At 45.1% G+C, this 14,461-nt stretch overlaps 1 protein-coding gene across 1 annotated transcript in view; it reads right to left on the reverse strand.

Moving 5' to 3' along the window:
- Positions 1-14,461, reverse strand: part of Cacna1c (calcium voltage-gated channel subunit alpha1 C) — a 491,450-nt gene that overhangs the window by 98,363 nt on the left and 378,626 nt on the right. The window contains exons 10-11 of the mRNA XM_059258469.1: positions 7,576-7,736; positions 6,377-6,602 (exon numbers count right to left, since the gene is read on the reverse strand). Coding sequence (XP_059114452.1) covers positions 6,377-6,602; positions 7,576-7,736 — 387 coding nt within the window. The remainder of the gene's footprint in view (positions 1-6,376; positions 6,603-7,575; positions 7,737-14,461) is intronic.

Here is a 14,461-nt window from a genome sequence, read left to right on the forward strand (position 1 = left end):
TTCCCCTCTGGACATCTGTTTTGGGATTTGGGCCTCTGTAGAATTCTCCTTTCTCTTCTATAATGATCTGAGACTCTCTAGAACCTTTCAGCTCAGAAATCTTTTGCTTCAAAGAGCTGGGGGCCAGCCCTTTACCTTCATGCTGGTGTCGAACGGTGCTGAGCTTGCTATAAATAAAAGATGGTGGAAACAACAGGACTAACTGCTGAGGAGGCTTGGCAGTGTTCCACCGTATTCCTCTGTTCCAGGGAGGGTCACCACTGAAGGTAGCCTGCCAACCATTCTTATGCTGAGCAGTGGAAATGTTCTCTTAGTTTTGGTGGCAAGTTACCTATTGCTGGAAGAGTGTTTTAAAGAGTGTAACATGGTGCTTTGTGACAGAAGAACAGAAAGGAAGGGATGAGAATCAAGTAAGGCAATATGCAGTAGGCAAGTACAGCTTCTCTCTTCTCCTTTGACCTGCTACAGGGGCCCCAGCAGTGGACATCCTTGGACCAAAACTGCAGTGAACTTAAGCCTTGGTCCTTGAGGATGCATCAGACTCTGGAGGTATGACAGGAGCATAAAGTGGTATCTGATTGGTCAGAAGGAGCCATAAGGAATTCTAGTCTGTCTTGGTTAGGGTCTAGGACAGTTTGGGCTCAAGGCACAGTTCCTGCTGGTACCCATCTCTGTCCTCTCCATCCTGCATGGAGAAGAAGACTTGGTCAGGATACCACAACTGCCTGGTCTTGACCTTGGGATGGCTTTGGGAAGGTGTTTCTTTGAGGTTCTAGACCAGAAGTGCTCAGCATTACCTGACTGACCCCCCAAAATCATAAATGTGATAGGGTTTGAGAGGAGGTACATTCAAGTAACCTTTACTGCATCTTCTTAAGCTCCTATAGGTGACAGTTACCACCCAAGGGAGTAACTTCCCTTCCTCCCCCAAATGAAAGCATGTGGCTCTTGGGTCTGAGCATGTTCTCCATAGACTCTTGCCTAGGAACTTCACAAAGACCAGATTCCTGTTTATTGGTGGTCTTAAAGGAAGTGAGAGGCTCCATGGGCTCCTGAGCAGAGGACTTTAGAAGGTAGTAAAGAAAGCTGGAAGGATTGGGGGGGTCTGGTGGGAGGGGTTGGTAAAGACTCTGGGCAAGGACTTGGAGATCTTTACAGCATGGAAGATTTGCAAATGACACTCACATAAGGCTTTGTGCACCCCATATGTGGTCATGATTTAGGGTGAATGTGTCTTCCTAAGTCAGCCTAATGACACATTTGAGAGTGTGGGAGGCAGCTGTAGGGGAAGAACAGGGGACTAGAAGAGTATTTTGGTTTATAACAAATGCAGTAGAAACACTAACAGTAACAGATGCTAACATGCACTAAAGCACTCTGTGTGTTAGATAGGGTAGTCCCAATGCTGGCATCCTTTAGAGCAACTCAGCCTCAATGACCTAAAACGGGATGAGCAGAGGAATGACTACAGATGAGCTGACTGAGTATAGAGAGTTAAGTCATTTGTCCAAGGTTGCACTGCTTAAGTATCACACTGGTGACAGCTAATGGCAGGTCCATCTCTCAGAACATCCTCTGGAGCTGATGTGCCAGGCTGTCTTGTTGTCTGAGTCCCGAGATAGGACCTAAAGGATTGCGTTCATACGCTGCTTGTTAGATGGTGCTGACCGTGTTTGCTTTTCCTGAGGTCTGACAAACACTATTTTAACTTTCAAGTTTTCACTGCCTCTTCAGCAATTCTCACATGGCCCATGTTTGAGGTTGGGTTTTGTTTTTTCAGCTTTGTTTAGGAAAGGAGTTTCATTGCTAGATACTGTCATAACATCTTGGAGCAACTGCCCATTGATTTCCTTTTAATTAGTTTGTGTATTCTCATTGTGAAAATACCAACAAGAAACAACTTTTTAAAGTTTGGCTTGACCAGAGGGCATCCCATAGCCCCCATGCAAGAAGAACTAGCAGTATTTTCAGGCCTCAAAGAGTCCAGAAACAGAATAATTCCATTGTCTAAGTGGGGCTTCCTTCTTCAGGTCTCAAATCATCTGGAGATGCGTACATTCAGATGTTCACATCTGAACAGTGGTAAGGTAATGAAAGACAGGCTATTCGTGCAGAGTGCAGATTGCTGGGGAACACTTGCTCCCTGTGAACCTGTCTCCAACCTTAGATTTGAAACGCATACAACATGGGCTGGGTGTGGGCACTGTGATCCTGCCAGCCTTGCTTGGAGATGGGGCATCTGTGTGCCGTCCTTCCATTAAGCAAGTATATTTCTCCTTCTCAATTCTCTAGGAGTTTACCTCACAAAGTCTTACTACTAGTCACACTTTTTTCCCTAACAGTGCAGTGTGAGCAGTGTCTCGTTAGAGCTGCTAAAATCCTTAGGAATGGCCAGAGTTCCTGGTCCATGCTTGAGTTCTCATGACCTCACTAACCTCCCCTAATAACAGTAACAACACTGGCTGAACTGAAGACAAAAGCCTCTGGTTGGCATCGCTGAACTTAAATCCAAGTGCCTCTCACTGGAGTCTCAACAATACTGTGCACTCAGATGGCCGCCCAGAGAATAATGACAAGAATAGTGACAGCTAGGATGCCTCATAGGGCCTGGTGACTCACTCAAAGGAACACCCTGTGTGAGTTGTGACACACTTGTCCTTGACCTGGAGGCACAAGTCTCCATTCTCATTTCCTAACACAATCCAAGAGAGGGGTTCAATGCTCTTATTTCCAAAGATTGCTCAGAAATCAGATTCCTAAGGGATCTGGGGACTTATATCTGGAGAAGTTTTGAAAGACTCCTTCCAGCTAGCCCTATCTAAATTTGTTTTTGTAAGTAGACCACTTCACACATATGTATTATGTATTACTGACAACCAGATACGTATCTCAAAGGTTCTTATGAAATGATGCTCATGGGGTTGTGAGGCCCTCAGGTGTTTTCCCAGTCAATCTCATCCTTTTATTAAAAGCAATGGTCATAACAAGGAAGAACAGAACTGTGTCATCTGCAGTATTGTGGAGGGAGCTGGAGGATATTACAGTATGTCAGGCATGGAAGAAAAGTGCCACGTGGTTCACTTGTAGGTCGGGCCTGAAACACTGATCTCAATGACACAAAGAACAGGGCAGTGAGGCAGCAGCCAGGGTAGAGGGGGAAATTGAAAGAGAACAGATCACAGCAGGCAGTGTAAGGTACAGTCACCTCTGATGCTTCTAACACGCAGCAGAACAACTGCCAACAACAGTGAACTGCACATTTCCAAGTGTTTAGTAGAGAGGATTTTGAACGTTTTTAGCAGAAAGACTTAAGTATTTAAAGTAAGATGATGTGCTCCATTCCGTCATCCGATCATTACATGTTGTACACCCATACTGGAATGTTACTCTGTGCTCCATAAATATGTAAACTACCATCTTCTTTAAGAAGAAAATAGGTAAAAAGTAGAAAGCCCCAAATAAACCAAAAAGTACACCAAACAAACAAATAAACCAAGAACAATTAATATGAGTAGTGGTGAAACTGGAACCCTTAAGTCGTACATCACTGGTGGAATGTAAAATGGTCTGGTCTCTTTGAAAGACAATTTTATCATTCCTTAAAATCTTAAAGGGTTTATTGAATAATGCAGAGGTTGCATTCCTAGATATATATCCAAAAGAAATGAACATTATACAGCTCTATAAAAACCTGGACACAAATGTTAATATGGGCATCATAAGTAGGTAACTAAACTCAATGCCCATCACTGAGGAATGACTATGATGAACGTGAGATAGCCATACAGTGGGATATTATCCACCAAGAACAGGTGTGAAGCTCCGATCCATGCTAAAACCTGGATGTAACTTGAAGACACTAAGTTAAGTGAAAGAAGCTAGACACAAATGACCACATCTTTCATTATTACATTTAGAATGTAATAATGTCCACAATAGGCTACTGTTGCCCTTATTTATTTTTCAGGATGTTTCTGATGGATAAATCTGAACAGTGAGGAGTGGCTACCTAGGGCTAGCATGGAGTCAGGGTTGAGAAATGTGTATCAAGTTTATTTGGGGAATGATGATGAAAATAAAACCAGAATGTGGTAATGGTTGCAAAACTCTGAATCCACACACAGAGAAATGAAGTGTACTTTTGAAAGTGGTGAGTTTATGGCATATAAGTTAAATCTTCACAAAATGGTTTAAAAATGATGATGTCAGCCCGTAAATTGATTTCACCAGGCCAGAGTGAGCTCTGACCTGGAACAGGCTGCCCACTCCCTGGATTCCTGCTATACCCTCTTCCTGAGGCTCTGCCTGCCCTGTAGTGAGAACGGTGACAGTCTGTGGATGGGCCAATGGACAGACAGTATGTGTGTGGATGGACAGATCAAAGACTTCTGAGGTATAGTTCCTACCCTCTTGACTCAGAGTTGGCCATCTCTGCTGCATTTGTAGCGACCCATGCCTGTCAGAGAGACCTATTTCTCAGCCATTCCTAACAGCAAGAACAGCCAATGAGACCAGAAAAGCCCTTGATGAGATTTCTGGAAGAGATTTTTTTTTTCCATTTTAAAAAGTATACGTATTTATTTATTTTGTGGCGGGGAAGGCGAACATGTGGAGGTCAAAGGCCAACCTTCCAGTGTCAGTTCTCTTCCTCTACTACGTGGTTTATAAAGATCGAACTCAGGTCTTCAGGCTTGGTGCCAGGCCTTTACCTTCTGGACAATCCTGCTGCCCCTCAAGTTTTAACTAATAAATGAATTGTTTATTTAGAGAGAGCAAGTACACATGTATGGAAGTTAGAGGAGTCAGTCCTCTGCCATGTGGGTCTCAGGGATTGAACTCGGGCTGTCAGACTTGGCGGCAAGCCCCTTTGCCCACTGAGCCACCTCAGAAGTCCGTTTTTCTCCTTTTTTTTTATTGTGTTAAAACACATAAAACCTTAAAATTACTTTAAGCTTACGGTTCAAGGATATTAAGTATATTCATAGTGTGTAGCATCCATTTCTATGATTCTTTACATCTCATATTATTGAAACTCTAGTCTTTAAATAGTAACCCCTTTTCTCCCCACCCTCTCCCCTTCAGCCACTGTCCTATTTTCTGTTATTCTGATGCTATGACTAAGAACTTCAAATAAGTACAATCAAACAGCGTTTATCTTTTGTGACTGGCTTATTTCGCTCAGCATAATGTTCCCAAAGTTTATCCATGTGGTACCACGCATAAAAACTTTCTTTTAAAAGCTCAGTAATATTCCGTTGGATGTAAATATTACCTTTATTCCATCCACTCACCTGATACTTGGGGCACCTCTACCTTCTGGCTCTTGTAAATAATGTCATTATAAACATGAGTGTACAAACATCACTTCAAGACCTGGCTTTTAATGCTGTGTGTAAATACCCAGAAGTAAAGTTTGGGGGTACTTTGTAATTCTATTCTTAATTAGTTGAGAAACGGCAGCTCTGTTTTTCACAGCAACTGTACCATTCATTGCCCATTTCTACCACACGTTGTTGAATCTTGACTGTCAACTTGGGGAAATTTAGAACCACTTAGAAACAAACCTCTGGGCTTATCTGTGAGGCTTTTTGCAGAGAGGCTTAACTAAGGGGGGTAGGAGCCTTCTTGAACGGGGGCAGCACCATTTTACACACTGGAGTTACAGAGAAGATTAAGGAGAAAATAAGCTGAGAACAGCGTCTATCCCTCTGTGCTTCCTGACTGCTGACACACTGTGCCGGGCCACCTCACCCTCTGGGTACCACACCTTCCCACCGGATGGACTCTGAGCCAAAATAAAGCCTTCCCTCCTTAAGCTGCTCTTGTCAGATTTTTGGTCACGGGATTGAGAGAAGTAGCTAACACACACTCAGAGTGCCAGGGTCCCCAGCTCTTCCTGCCCTACCTTACACTTGCTGTTTGTTGCCCTGTTTGGTTTGGAGTAGCATCTCTAACAATGGGTCTGCCTGAGATTTGGGGGAGCAAAGACGCTGACCAAACCCTTTCTTGCTTTTCTAGAACTGATAATACCTCAATGTCCAGAAGCCATCTTGTACCCTACAGTTGAATCAACACCAATGCTGGTCAAGCCAAGGACAGGAGGTGACCGAGTCCCTGATGTTTCCTAAAGCCACCTGGCTACCTACCTCTGGACTTCTTGTTACACAGCAGAATAAATGCAACCAGGTTAAATGACAGCAGTCTGGAGTTAAAGGCATTTCCGAGTGGCACACCACCCAAATGGACCACAACTCCCCTTGCTGCAGAGGCTACCTTCCAGAAACTGCAGCTCTTCCCTCATCCAGGCTCATCCTCTCTGACCTCCAGTAGACTTCTCCTGAGGCCCACCCCCACAGGGAGAAGAAGAGCCACACACCTGGTGATCTTAAAGATCCTGAGCAGCCGGACACATCTCAGCACAGAGATGCCCAGGGGAGACATGATCTTGGTCTCCACTAGGATGGTCTCCAGGATGCCCCCACACACGATGAAGCAGTCAAAGCGGTTGAAGAGGGATACAAAATAGGCCTGCAGGCCTAGGCTGTACATCTTCAGGAGCATTTCTGCAGTGAAAAGCGCCAGGAGGGCCTTATTGGCTGTGTCTGGCAGGTGTAGGACAGGGGTGGCATTCAAGCAAGGAACCAAGAAGAGCAAAGGGGAAGGGGAGGAAGAAAAAATAAAACAGTTACTGTCATAGCTGGAGAAGAAGACCCATTCCTTCATCCCTCCCTTCTTCCCCTCCCCCCTCCCTCCTTCCCATGAGACCTCTCCCAGCTACTTCTCAAAGAACAATCGGGTCCAGATTCTTGTCATTATAACCCTGCACTGAGCATCCACCATGCATTAGAGGCTTAGCATACATTGTTTTCCTTAATCCCCATAGAAACCTGAGCGGCTTGGTGCTGGTTTTATTAAACCCAATCCTCAGAGATGAGAGAGCAGATGCAGAGGGGTCAGTGACCCATCCAAGCCAACAGCCAAAGGTGAGACCAGGCTATCTGTGCCTTGTTACCACTAGACGACCTACCTCCTCCCAGGACCCCCATAGCCTGAACCATATCTGCTTCACTCCTCAGAGATACTTAGACATGGTTTGTGATTGTCTTCATAGGGGTCCAGGCATGACAAGGGGTCTTAGGCAGCCTCTGGGGACACTGTCCCTTGTGCAGGCTCTGTTTGCTTCTTGCCTATCTTCTTATGGTCTGGGGGAAAGCTGCCTGGAGCTAGAGTAAGGCCAGAGGAACTGAAAATGGCTTCTGGGAAGTTGGCAGCTGAGGGTCTGAAATAGCCAGATGAGCTCCAGCGCCTGTCCTGCTACTGGGACTCCATGATGACTATGGCTGTGGGGGGGGTGTTGAGAGGCACATCAGTGCTTGAGGGTCATAACGGTTTATTACAAGGGCCTGGATTTTAATACGAGGCCTGCAAGCTTCCAGGCCCTTGGTCGGATGTTCCAGCATGGCACCAGTAGTCACCAGCTGCTTAACTGTCAATCTCCCCCCAATAGTTAGTCCCTCCCCAGGACCCAGGGCTGAGTTAGCAAGAGTGAACAGCACCAAGCCAGGAGCTGCTCACCTTGTACTTCTGTGAGCCAGTGGGGCTGGTTGTGATGTTCGGAGGCAATGGTGAGTGTGTTGAGGAACACCAGGAAGATCACGAGCCAGTAGAAGACGTTGGACTTGACCGCCGCGCGGCACTTCCTTCTGCAGAATCTATTCCACCTGCGCCAGTAGCGGCTGGAAAAGGGCAAGGAGGGAAAGATGGGGTTGGCTGGGAGAGCTAGACCTCTGCCAACCCAGAGCACACGAGGTGACATCTCACCTGTCACTGGCCTGGCCTTACTACACACCCTGGTGGTGGTATGGCCAGACCTCTACCAAGCTGTTTAGCTCTCTCTGTGGCCTTGGGTCTATCTATCCTGCATTTTAAAGCTTCGGTTAGAAAGAACAGGGATAATTTCACGGGATTCTTGTAAACATGCATCAAATGCCATATACGCCATCTGGCATGAGGCTGACGTGGCCCAACAAGTGGAGTTGCTTTTATTTTCTCAGCTGGGGATATACCTCAGTGGTAGTCAAGTGTGTATGAGCCTTGGTTTCAGTCTCTAGTACTGAGAGAGAAAGGAGTTTCCAACTCTTTTTAATTTATTTTAATGGCATTATCGGAAACAGTGTGGCAAGCCTAGGGGGAATTAGTCACTGTGCTGGTGGCGGTGACAGCAGTGGTGAATGGTTACCATGAATAAAGCCTTCTGTGGCCTTGGAAATTTTAGGACTGTCTCGGGGCTTCTCCAAAAGTCTTTAAGTATCTCTGTCAAGCATGTGTTACCCTGATATTGAGGAGGAAACTAAGGCCATTGAGGTTCAGCAGCCTGTCCAATATATAGAATGGCTGAGGCGGGGTGATGCTCTCCCCAGCCCCGCCCTTCCACTGGACCGGTATCACCTCTCCACGCAGAAGAAGAGGCTGATTTACAGCAGAGGTTCTTTACACTCATGGGCTCTTAGGATCTGTTAAAAACTCAATGAACATTTAAAATTTATGTTTAGAAAGATGGGTACACCTCTGACACACACCACACACACACCACACACACACACACACACACACAGCACCCCTAGAGCTCAACTATCGTCACACAGTATTCCTCAGTGCTCTTGGTCAAGGACTGTCGGTGGCTTTCCAGTGTGGCCATGTGTAGAATGACTTGGAAAAGCTTTAATGACCACTCAGCCACCCCTCCCCTCGTACCTCACCTCAGCACCAAATCAATCTGATTGAAAAATGATCAACTGGGTGCTAGGTACATTCAAATACCCAAAAGATGGAACTGGTACTTCTTAAACTCCCCCAATTGGTTCTAATGTATAATTATGGCTGAGAACCATTAAGCTGGGGATTCCAAAGAGACATTCCCATTTTATGGATCTAAGACAGAGGGTTTCAGTGCTCCTCCCCCCCCCCACACTACACAGAGCTCTGCTGGGGATTCAGAGGATGATGCTTTTAACAGCTGCCTGGAATACAATAAAGAAGTGTGGAGAGTCAGACCACACACGGCCAGGCCAAGCCCCAACATGGGAAGACCCACACAATCAGATTTTATTTCAGAAACCAGACACCAACAGACCCAGACACATGGTGAGCTTTCAGATCAAGGTGGAACCAAGAAGACAGTTCCAGCTGTCTGGATTAGTGATGATGTAAGAAAAACTTTATTAGTAGCACAAAGGACACTGAGGCTACAGAAGACTGGAAACGAGTCAACAGGAGACTGGAATTCAAGAGGAGAGAGAGGTCCTAAGAGGGTTGCCAAACTGCCTAGCTGGTGGTCTGGGAGTGTGGCACCCACAGCCGATCAAAATCCAGAGAGGGGTGCTCTTGGAGGGAGGAGGGGCGGGAGAAGGGCAGTGCATTTAGCTTGGAATGTGGTTCATGGTGGTGGCTGGGCATGTATGCAGAAAGATCATTAGGCATGCAGAGTCCTTGCTCTGGTGGTAAAGAAGGCAGAAGGAAGTGAGACAATACCCTGGTGCAAAAATCACAGGGATCTGCATTTCCATATGATAATTTCTAGTTGTCCCTTTCTCGTCTAGCCTCTATGCAAGCATGTGGGAGAGACCTGCAAACCTAATTCTGCAGCCCATGAGTGGACGAAACAGCTGATAGGCCATGATTGGCACTGAGAAAAGGAACAAAATGAAAATATCACAGCATGATTCAAAATAAGTAATAAGAAATACTTGAATAAAATTCTTAGTTTGTGTGTGTGTGCATGCACATGTGTGTGTTGTCCTGGGCCAGGATGCAAAAACCAGCCTTCTATTTTAGGGCAATGAAATTGACCTGTAGTCCAACATTCTGAATATGTCTACGTCATTATTCCATATCTGCAGTCTTCTGTCCAGAGATAATCACAGAAAAATTTAGTCATTTCCTCTGTAGAGTTGCGCTGGTGGTGCATCAGTTGAATCATGAATGGTCCTCAGCGGCACACAGTACCACATGCAAGCATGCCAGAAGGGGTACAGGACTGGCTGTATATGTTACATCCTTTGTCCCTAAATTCAGCTCTCTACTCCTTAAGAGAGACCTTTTCAACATCACCAGCTCCATGCCAAGGACAGATTGTATTCTGTGGTCCCAGGGAGACAGACCTCTATATGAATAGCTCTGTCCACTTGCCTACATTTCCTTTTGGGGTATTGAATGGTTCTGTCCACTTACCCACACTGCCTTTTGGGGTATTGAATGGTTCCCTCACTTACCCACACTGCCTTTTGGGGTATTGAATGGTTCCCTCACTTATCCACACTGCCTTTTGGGATATCGAATGGTTCCGTCCACTTACCCACACTGCCTTTTGGGGTATTGAATGGTTCCCTCACTTACCCACACTGCCTTTTGGGGTATTGAATGGTTCCCTCACTTACCCACACTGCCTTTTGGGGTAGCTTGGCTTCATCTATGTCTCTAACACTGTCGTTTTTCTCTCTACTGTTCCATGGAAAATCCCGTTACCAAGGCTTAACCGAATTCTACAGTGAGAATGGAAGAACCAGAGGCAATCTAAGAACTTGAATTCTTCCCTGAGAACTACCAGGGGGAACTTGGCTTTGGGCATGCAAGCGGAAGGACAGATAGATTAGTCTCAGTGTTCTGGCCTGATCCATCCTTCACTGGAGGCCCCAGCTTTGTGGGGGACACTCAGCTTAGGTGGTGCTTTAGGGGACTTCACTATGCACAGAAAAGACACCATGCAAGTCAGACATTAGTCTGCCCTTCAGGGTGCTTGAGACATCTAGCCATGGCACATGCAAGTGTGAGGATAGGGGGATATGTGGAGAGGGACAAGTGGCTAGGACAACGAGTCCCAGGTGGATGTAATGGGAAGTGGCCTTTTATATTTGCCAGAACTTGATACTGCATAGTCCCGTATTATCAGAACACATCTCTTTCTTCCTATGATTATTAATGTAGGATAATTTAAAAAACATGTATTAATTGCAAAGATACATTTTAAAATAGACACAATCCCATACTGCAGAGACCACTGATAATTGCCATGCAGACTATAAGGCAATCAAGGTTGCTTTTACCTACAGTAGGTAGAAACTGACTTGGAGTCAGTTTAATACCAAGAATTAAACCACGCCTCTCTCTCGTTTATTAGTGGACATCGGTTGTTATAAAGTCAGGCCCATCCCATGGGTATAGAACAGCTCTCTGCCAGCTCTTTTAAAGGTGGCTGCTACTGCACAGAGCCGTTCTGGAGAGTCACATGGATTTTGGGTTGTGGTGGGGATGGGAGTAATTACTATCCAGGGAAAGTATTTAAAGATAATTGTACATCTCCTACTCTTCAAATGTAGTTTTGCTTGACAGCTGGTTTCCTGGCAACACTTCCTACTATATAAGAAATGAATAGTTTATTAGAATGTGTAAATTTATTTGTGTGTTTACATATGCACAGAGGATATAGAAATTAAATGATAAAATAGGGAGGAGAAATTCGCCTTCTGTTCATGTTCTCTTTGCATTAGCTGGAAGTCATTTACTCTAGAAATACAGAGACGGGGCGGGAAGAATGGAAGTGAACGTGTCTACTGTACCTAACTGTCTGTAGCGCTGTGCTCTGTTCCCTCTCCCTTGGCTCCTCTTATCTTCACCCCACCCCCAGCACAGGGCTTTGGCTTTTTTTTTTTTAGCAACACAGAATACCCTCCCAACTATGAAGGCTTCCATCCTCTGGTCCTATCTTCTAGGTCCTGCTCATCCTTAGGGCTCTCCTCAAACCCCAGCTTCTCTGCAGTGGACGTTCTGCTCTTCTAGCCCTGGCCTCCCTGCAAAGCCTGTCTACATCACACACTTGGTTTGTGCAGTCAGAAACACTTATGTAAGAGCTGCTGTGGACAAGGTAAGATAGCAACAGTTAACAGACCCAGTCCTTCCCGGCACAAAGGCCGGCCAGGGCACAGCAGTAGGCGAACATACTACATGCTGGGACACTCTGCAATAGTGTCCCTAGGCCACATCTTACGTACTCATGGAGGGATCCAGAGAGGTTTCCTCTGGGAGAGGACTTCCATTGCCTGCTAGCAGCAGTTAACTTTTAATGTTTGGCCCCTGACTCTTTACTGAGATAATCAGATCCACAAGAGGCAGGGACCACGTCTTCTATTTTGTTACAGACCCATAGTATTGAGCACAGTTTGTCTCACACAGTACGATGCTGGCTCACAGGTTGTGTGAGACATGACAGAGAGACGTGCCCCAGGTCCAACTCCCTGAAAAAAGCAAGGCTTAAAAAGCCCTGGCCTCAGGAAGGGGAAAGGACAGAGCTCCTAAACTGCTTCTCTTGGCATGCCCATGCTGACAAGTCCAAGACATGGAAACAGTAGACACTGCAGGCTGTCTATTGCTGGAGTAAGTTTCCATCTTCAACAGAACCAGGAACAGACAGCAGAGAAAATCCGCTACATTTAACTCTTTTATGAGTAAGTAGCCTAAAAATGGGATCTAGAGATTGGGGCAGACTTGTGTGCCTAGTTGTTTATGGCACAGCAGAAATGCAATGACGTGGGAGGCAGTTCTTACTGAAGACTAGGCCTGACAGCCCTCACATTTTGGAACCCCATGAGGTTTGCTCTGAATTCTTCATAGTTATGCTAGGAAACATTCCAACAGGTCTCTGGATCACTGATGCACAGTGAGTCTCAAATGTAGCCTTTATTTTCCTTTACATGAAAACCTGAATTATCAAAAAAACCCAAGCATCATCTAATTTGTCTCTTTTTTCCCCTGCAAGCTCTATTCAACCATTCTTTCAAAATTAACCATGACTTTGTATCATCTAGTCCTGCACCTAAAATAGGCCAATTTGAAGCTCCAATTCTATTATTGTCATTATTAGATTGTTTCCCAACTGAGAGAACTATTTGGGAAATGTTGATAATTCTGCAAGTGTTTTCAATCTATTACCAGCCTTAGCTATTGCCTAACCAGACACCATCAGTGAGCTGAAGGATGTAGGTTAGCAAGCGGCTTGTGATACTGGTCAGGACTTCTAGGGTCCCCTTGCCTGGGTGACAGACACTAGCAACATGTGGCCAATCCAAACTTAAGATATACAATAAATGTAAGGTACATGCTAAGTTTCAAAAAGTCTTGGTGCAACAAAGAACACAAACTATCTCACTAAAATGTGTTATATTAATTTCAGTTGAAATGACAATGTTTTCATTAACACTGCTCTAAATAAAAATGTTTCATTTCCTGTTGCTCCTTTGGACTTCCTCAACATGGCCACTAGAATAATTTTCAAAGCATGCACAGAAACAGGTTCAGCACATGAGCCAGGACTTGCCCTGCAGGATGGCTGAGCCTATTCCTGAGCTGTGACTCTGGGCTTCTTTAAGCCTCAGGGATCATCTACAGGTGTTTTTAAATGACTGTGCCAACCCACTGACAAGAAGCCACTTGTGAATACAAGGTCATTTTTTTGCTTACCTTAAATTGGAAATGCAGAGAGAGAGAGAGCACCCCTCCCCCAAAGTAAGCAATTAGAGCCCCATGGCTGGCAGATGCAGCATGGACAAGGTCCCAAGGATCAAAAGACTGTAATTTTTCAAGGACATACCTGACACTGTGGATTACCCAATGCAAAAGGAAGGTTTTAGAGTCTCCTGATAACTCATGAGTGTCCACCAAGTATGGGATCTTCTCCACAAGTCTCCAGATTGTGTTTATTCATTCATTCATCTATGGTTTCCTCATTTGCATGGAGTGAGAATAGAATTTGGGAAATATTTTCACTGTAAAATTTAATCTCTTTACTATTACTATATGGGGGCTGTGGAACTGTTCAGAGAAACATGTACTTGTCAAATATGACATTTGTTTGAATGTCTGTCAAGTCTACATCTTATCAAGACCAGGTGATCCATCCATTCATCTATCCATCCATCCATCCATCCATCCATCCATCCATCCATCCATCCATCTATATTACTAAATTCTTATTATATACCAGCTACTTCTCCACATGCAGAAGATGAAGAATGAAGATCTAGGGAAGATTCTTTTGTGTTTAGAGCTCTCTTTCATGTAATAAAAGCCTGTACTGGTAGATCTGACCCTGGATTTTTATACTAAGGAGGCCTTGGTTTGAAAGAACAATAGGGGAAGAAGAAGCATACATTTTCCAGTCCCAGCGGAACATGGGAGAAAGGAGGTGTCAGAATTGGACCAGTGTCACGTACCAGAGTCCTCACTTAATCTTCGTACTTGGGTGTTGAATGCCATGAGGTTAGAGGGACTCACTTAGAAACACCTCGATGTTACAAGGAGAGGCTCAGGGAGCTGGACAGTGATCAGAGAGCTTGGGAGTCAGAGAATAGAAGTGGGGATTTCAAGGCTGGAGGGGTATGACACAGGGCACATGACATGGCCTATAGTG

The sequence above is a fragment of the Peromyscus eremicus genome, chromosome 3 (genome assembly GCF_949786415.1).
Source record: "Peromyscus eremicus chromosome 3, PerEre_H2_v1, whole genome shotgun sequence".
In the NCBI taxonomy this organism is placed as follows: domain Eukaryota; kingdom Metazoa; phylum Chordata; class Mammalia; order Rodentia; family Cricetidae; genus Peromyscus; species Peromyscus eremicus.